The sequence below is a fragment of the Rhinoderma darwinii genome, chromosome 3 (genome assembly GCF_050947455.1).
Source record: "Rhinoderma darwinii isolate aRhiDar2 chromosome 3, aRhiDar2.hap1, whole genome shotgun sequence".
NCBI lineage: Eukaryota > Metazoa > Chordata > Amphibia > Anura > Rhinodermatidae > Rhinoderma > Rhinoderma darwinii.
Window position 1 is genome coordinate 430,171,101 of NC_134689.1, and position 7,735 is coordinate 430,178,835.

Consider the following 7,735-nt stretch of genomic DNA (forward strand, 5'->3'; position numbering starts at 1 on the left):
CTTAGTTCAGTTATTTCTGTCCCCCTTTTCATAATATTCAGAGAATCTCTAGTGACTGGTATAGTGCCAAGGGACTGGCGCAGCGCAAATGTGGTCCCTATTTTCAAAAAGGGCTCTAGGTCTTCCCCAGGTAATTATAGACCAGTAAGCTTAACATCCATCGTGGGGAAAATGTTTGAGGGGCTATTGAGGGACTATATACAGGATTATGTGACAATAAATGGCATTATAAGTGACAGCCAGCACGGTTTTACTAAGGACAGAAGTTGTCAAACTAACCTAATCTGTTTTTATGAAGAGGTGAGCAGAAGCCTAGACAGAGGGGCCGCTGTGGATTTAGTGTTTTTGGACTTTGCAAAGGCATTTGACACTGTCCCCCATAGACGCCTAATGGGTAAATTAAGGACTATAGGTTTAGAAAATATAGTTTGTAATTGGATTGAGAATTGGCTCAAGGATCGTATCCAGAGAGTTGTGGTCAATGATTCCTACTCTGAATGGTCCCTGGTAATAAGTGGTGTACCCCAGGGTTCAGTGCTGGGACCACTATTATTCAACTTATTTATTAATGATATAGAGGATGGGATTAATAGCACTATTTCTATTTTTGCAGATGACACCAAGCTATGTAATATAGTTCAGTCTATGGAAGATGTTCATGAATTGCAGGCAGATTTAAACAAACTAAGTGTTTAGGCGTCCACTTGGCAGATGAAGTTTAATGTAGATAAATGTAAAGTTATGCATCTGGGTACCAACAACCTGCATGCATCATATGTCCTAGGGGGAGCTACACTGGCGGATTCACTTGTTGAGAAGGATCTGGGTGTACTTGTAAATCATAAACTCAATAACAGCATGCAGTGTCAATCAGCTGCTTCAAAGGCCAGCAGGATATTGTCGTGTATTAAAAGAGGCATGGACTCGCGGGACAGGGATGTAATAATGCCACTTTACAAAGCATTAGTGAGGCCTCATCTAGAATATGCAGTCCAGTTCTGGGCTCCAGTTCATAGAAAGGATGCCCTGGAGTTGGAAAAAATACAAAGAAGAGCAACGAAGCTAATTAGGGGCATGGAGAATTTAAGTTATGAGGAAAGATTGAAAGAATTAAACCTATTTAGCCTTGAAAAAAGACGACTAAGGGGGGACATGATTAACTTATATAAATATATTAATGGCACATACAAAAAATATGGTGAAATCCTGTTCCTTGTAAAACTCCCTCAAAAAACAAGGGGGCACTCCCTCCGTCTGGAGAAAAAAAGGTTCAAGCTGCAGAGGCGACAAGGCTTCTTTACAGTGAGAACTGTGAATCTATGGAATAGCCTACCGCAGGAGCCGTCACAGCAGGGACAGTAGACACCGCAGGAGCCGTCACAGCAGGGACAGTAGATGGCTTTAAAAAAGGCTTAGATAATTTCCTAGAACAAAAAAATATTAGCTCCTATGTGTAGAAATTTTTCCTTCCCTTTTCCCTTCCCTTGGTTGAACTTGATGGACATGTGTCTTTTTTCAGCCGTACTAACTATGTAACTATGTAACTATGTAACATTATAGAACTATATCGCTTGTAAAATGTAGAAATGCTTTTATACTCGAGTTACATTAAAAAAAATTGTGAAAAACAATTACACCTCATTGATTGGTAGGGAAAGCAAACATGGCGAGGGGGGAGGAGATGTCGGGAAATAAGTTGGAGGGGGCGCCAATCTGAATCTTTGCCCCGGGTGCAGGAGTACCTAGCTACGCCTCTGGGCTAAGGCCTCCTAGTAGGTAACTCATATATGCATGACATCATATAGGCTCTGTCATTAGGCATATGGTCTAACTCTGTAAACATCTACCGTACTTTTAACCTCCCCACTAATTTAAAGAGGACCTGTGACAAGGCAATATAAGTTGAACTGGTTTACTAACTAAAGACTCCGGCGCTATTGGGTTTTTTCCTCCCTCGTTTCAGAAATATGGCCCACTGTTGCATTGGCTCCCTATATGCTAATTTGATGTAGTTAGCCAATGGGGTGGAGCTAGCTTCCCTGCCTCTGATGCTGACCAATCAGCGCAAGGCAGCTTGAGGGTAGTTTACGCCCTGTTGGCTAACTACAGCAAATTAGCATAGGGTGAGCCAACACAACACTGGGGCATGTCTCTGGAACAGAGGTGTCTAGAGAAAGAAGAAAACCACCGCATGAATCAGGGAGACAGCGCTATTCAGGTCAGTAATCCAGTATAACTTATATGTCTTAGTGATAGGTCCTCTATAATAATCAACATAGATCATAAGTGCTTTAATCGATGATGGAGACCCCAGCAATAATGTATTCTATATGATAGTGATGAAACTTGTTGACAATACAGAACGTATAGTATGTTTGTTGTGCCTTTCTTGTATGAAATCATAAAGAACTGTTCATTATGAGTACTCTGTATTGAAAGCAGCTGGATACGTTATTTGTAAGAGGAACCTAAACACATTGATTTAAGGCCATTAGATATTTTTATGAAATGATTCCTGTAAGGCTTTCTTAATGTCTGAATTTCTCAGACTGTATATAATGGGGTTAATCAATGGGGTAAGCACAGTATAAAGAAGTGATAGGATCTTACTGATGGTCGACATCTGTCCTCTTGTTGGGACAACATAGACAGTGAACAGAGAGCAGTAAAATATGGAGACCACAGTGAGGTGGGAGCTACAGGTGGAGAAGGCTTTCTGTCTACCAGTAATAGATGGGATCTTTAAGATGACAGATGCAATTTTAACATAAGATGCAATGATTATTATGGTCGGCATGATGACTGCAGGTATACCCAGTAAGGAGACTTCAAGATGGACCATGAAGGTATCAGAACAAGCAATTTCCAGCAAGGGGACGAGGTCACAGAAAAAATGGTCAATTGTATTTGGTCCACAAAAGGTTAAAGTCAATATCATTACAGTGTTAACGAACCCACAGGAAAAACCCAACAACCAGCAGATGACGACCAGTTTCACACATGATGCATTTGTTATTATCGAGGTGTAACGGAGGGGATTACAGATGGCCACATATCTGTCATAAGACATCACTGTGAGAAGAAAACACTCAAACAGTTCTGAAGAACTGAAAAAATAAAACTGAGTGATGCAACTAGAAAAAGTGATGGTCCCCCCGTTATTCAGTAGAATGTGGAGCATTTCGGGGACAATATCTGAGGTCAACAAGATGTCACTGATGGACAGTTGTGTGAGGAAGAAATACATTGGAGTGTGGAGGTTCTTGCTGGTGGACACCAGGGTGATGATCAGGAGGTTCCCACATATTGTAAAAAAGTTAATCACAATGAAAAGACCAAACAGAAAAAATCTTAGATGTTGACTGCCTTGAAATCCTAAGAAAAAAATCTCTGTCACCTCAGTCAGATTCTTCTCCTGCATTTAGAATAATAACGTAGATCTCATGTTAAGTCAATGTATTCAGAATACAACATCCCTATATTTATAATAAACTAAATTACCTAATTCCTTATATAATAAACCCACAACTTGAGTTCATGTCTGTTCCTCTTCATTATAACCTCCAATGCAAGATACAAGTAAAGTGGCCCATGCACATTGGTTTAATGTTTTTTAGATCCCACAACATTATAATATATATGAGGTTTACCCACTGTTCCTATTCGAGGGAAATCAGGAACAGTCAAGTTGAATTTCATCATGCCCAATCCTTGTTTTGCCAGTAGATAACGTTTCTGGCAGGGTATTAGTTGGAAATATATGGAAATGTCAGCTCACCCTCCTAGGTGCACGAAGAAGACAGTGATCTCCACGCTGTAGAAACAACAATCCAGAAGGAAAAGGTTTAGCACTCCTTGTGGAATATGAAAAAAATCTTCTTTATTGGTTATAGATGAGTAATGGCTCTTGAGAGCTAGAAACGCGTCAGAGGGAACATATGTTTTATGTTTCTTGTCCACTGTTGCTGTCCAGTCTTCCGCTGGCTATCTATTTTAACCAATAAAGAAGATTTTTTTCATATTCCACAAGGAGTGCTGAACCTTTTCCTTCTGGATCAGAGTATTAGTCTGTTAGCTCTAATCAGCCATAACATTAATATCACTGAGAGGTGAAGTGAATAACATTCATTATATTAGGCAGCAAGTGAACAGAAAAAAGCCAAGAATTTGAGCGACTATGAAAAGGGCAAACTTGTGATGTCTAGATGACTAGTCAGAGCATCTCCAAACTGGCCGATCTTGTGGGGGTGTTACCATTATGCAGTGGTTAGAACCTACCAAAAGTGGTTAGAGGAAGGACAACCAGTGACTTACGGCATGGTCATGAACGTCCGAGACTCATTGAAGAACATGATAAATGAAGGATAGCCCATCGTGACCAATCCCAAAGAAGAGAGACTGTAGCACAAATTGCTGAAAAAGTTATTGCTGGCTTTACATACAGTAATGTGCAGAAGTTTTAGGCAGTTGTGAAAAAATGCTGCAAAGGAAGAATGCCTTGAAAAATAGAAGTGTTAATAGTTTTTTTTTTTATAAGTTAAAGTAATACAAAGTGAATGAACAGAAAAGAAATCTAAATGAAATCAATATTTGGTGTGACCACACTTTGCCTTCGAAACAGCATTAATTCTTCTAGGTACACTTGCACACAGTCATGAATTTTGTAGGATTATAGTCAAGTGTATTATGAACCAGTTATACTAAACAGGTGATAATGATTTTCATTTTCATAAGTAACTTGAAACACAGTCATTAACTGTAATATAAACAGCGGTGTAGGAGGCTTAAAAGTGGGTGAGGAACAGCCAAACACTGATACAAAGGTGAAGTTGTGGAAGACAATTTCATGTCACAGGTCCACCATGGCAAGATTGAGCACAGCAACAAGACACAAGGTAGTTATACTGCATCAGCAAGGTCTCTCCCAGGCTAGGATTTCAATGCAGACTGTGGTTTCAAGACGTGCTGTTCAAGCTCTTTTGAAGAAGCACAAATAAATGGGAATCGTTGAGAATTGTGGACACAGTGATCAGCCAAGGAAACTTAGTGCAGTGGATCAAAGACACATCATACTTAATTCCCCTCGAAATTAGAAGATGTCCAGTAGTGCGATCTGCTCAGAATTGGTAGGAACCAGTGGGACCCAGGTAAAAATGTGTAATATTTGGCCATAACAGAAGGCAGTTTGTTTGCTGAAGGGCTGGAGAGCGGTACAATAATGAGTGTCTGCAGGTAACAGTGAAGCATGGTGGAGGGTCCTGGAGAGCGGTACAATAATGAGTGTCTGCAGGTAACAGTGAGTCATAGTGAAGGGGCCTTGCAAGTTTTGGGCTGCATTTCATCAAATGTAGTTGGGGATTTGGTCAGTATTAATGGTGTCCTCAATGCTGAGAAATAAAGGCAGATACTTATCCCTCATGTAATACCATCATGGAGGCCACAAACAAACATCCTGCCAATGTCATTAAGATCTTCAGCTTAAAGAACAAGGAGCCCTGGAAGTGATGATATGGCCCCCAAAAAGTTCTGATCTCAACATCATCAAGTCTGTTTGGGATTAAATGAAGAGACAGAATGATTTGAGGAAGTGACATCCATAGAAGATCTGAGATTATTTCTCCAAGATGTTTGGAACAACCTCACCGCCGAGTTCCTTAAAAAAAACAGTGTGCAAGTGTCACTAGAAGAATTTATGCTGTTTTGAAGGCAAAGGGTGGTCACACCAAATATTGATTTGATTTAGATTTCTATTCTGTTTATTCGCTTTGCATTTTGTTAATTGATAAAAAAAAACTATTAACACTTCTATTTTTTAAAGCATTCTTACTTTGCACCATTTTCCACAACTGCCTAAAACCTTTGCACAGCACTGTATATATATATATATATATATATATATATATATATATATATATATGATCCCAAAAGTAATATTTAAAAAAAACAATGCCAAAATGAGACTCTAGGACTGGATTCACACATACAGTTTTTTGGGCAATTTTGTATATATACGTATAGCCAAAAACAGGTGTGGATCCAAAATGGAGTAAAACTAAAGGATTAATTTATATTTTGTCTAGTTTTTTTTTAGGATCCTCTGTGTTTGGCTAAAGAAAAAAATGCTTTAAAAACGGCATGTGTGAGTGCAGCCTTAAATACCACAGTGCATGAGATAACCCAAAAACAGAAATTAAGTAATAAACAAATATACATTTCTGCATTTAATCTGCTGTTTGTGAACAGACTCTAAAGCCAGGATCACACACAAAGTTTGATGCATTTTTTTGGTGCTGTTTTTGGTTACATTTTTTGAGCCAAAGCTAGAAGTGGATCTAAAAGAAAGAAAAGGTATAAAAAAAAAGACTGATGACTCTCCTTTCTGTTCTATCCACTACTTTGTTAAGCTAAAAAAAAAACTAGCCAAAACCTCCACCAAAAACTGCATCAAAACTGTGTGTGTGTTCCTGGCCTAAGGCCAGTTTCACATGAGCTTAGTAAGGGTGCATTTCTATAAGTAGTAGAATATTATGGCTGCAAATCTCGCCCTGACTTGGGTTCTGATCATCCAAACCAACAGCATCAAATAGGTCCCCACGGTCAAGCCGAAATTTGCGGCCATAATACGCTTTAGATCTAGGGTGAAACTGACTTTCAGATTAGTGTAGCCCTTAATTTAACTTGGACAAGTCATTGTTCTACTTATCTTTAAAACAAAAGCCACATAAGTTAAATAAACATCAGTAAAAAATTATTTTGTCCGGTGACTTTTAACACAATTTACCCTTTAAAAATTAGATAAATTACAATGATCATAAATAGTCATTAAAATAAGCATTTACAGAACAGTTCTTACATCCGGTCCATGTCCATGTTCTGGGACAACCATTTCCATATAAATGAAAAAAAAATTAATTAAAATAATTGTCAATATTAAGAGAGAAGATCCCAGGATGTATCAGAGGACTGTTCAAGATCAAAGGCTTTAATGAAGTTGTGTGATATAATCAATAGTGATCAGACACATGGTCATAGTAATAATATATGAAGCATAAAGTGATGACTACCTGTATATATACACAGAATGAACACAGGCGACGTGTAGATCAACTCTATGGAGATGGTTTTTCGTTGTCTCCTGAGCTTCTGTTGCGGGAAGAAAATAAAAATAACCTTATTCATCATTAACCTTTACTTTACTTTCTTGATACGCAGATCAATTAATTCCATCCTTATGGAAATAAAGTTTAACATCAAGGGGAAAAAGTTCAGAAAGTAAAACACTGATTAGAAGAGGAAACTTTTATTTAGTAAAAGTACAGTGTGAAGGCGTTAACCAGCGCTGAAATAGTAAATACACACACAAATAGTGCAGATCATCACCAGCCGCCTGTTTAATAAATGTAGCGAGACACCGGCTGCTTGTTCCAAACCTTTTTAATTTCTTTTTGCATATCCAGGTCCTATTCCTGTCCGTTTTTGCGGATCGGCCTCGACCATTCTAGCCTATGGGTCCATCCAAAAAATGGACGGCATACGGAACGCATCCATGTGTGGTTCATTTTGCAGATCAGTTGCCAGGCAAAGTCAGGGCGGGCCGATTTTCCCTCTTTCTGTTATTTTGCGGTCAATAATTTACAAAACACACGAGTGCAATACGTACGCAAAATATGGAGCAATAGAACGGATATGGAATGATCAGGGAAACCATACGGACATCAAAACAGGCACTCGGATC

At 38.8% G+C, this 7,735-nt stretch overlaps 1 protein-coding gene across 1 annotated transcript; it reads right to left on the minus strand.

The window, feature by feature from the left end:
- Nucleotides 1-2,491: 2,491 nt before the first annotated feature.
- Nucleotides 2,492-3,421, minus strand: LOC142750782 (olfactory receptor 11L1-like). The gene has a single exon (XM_075859758.1). The coding sequence runs from the start codon at nt 3,419-3,421 to the stop codon at nt 2,492-2,494; it is 930 nt and encodes a 309-aa protein (XP_075715873.1).
- Between the last annotated feature and the right edge of the window lie 4,314 nt (nt 3,422-7,735).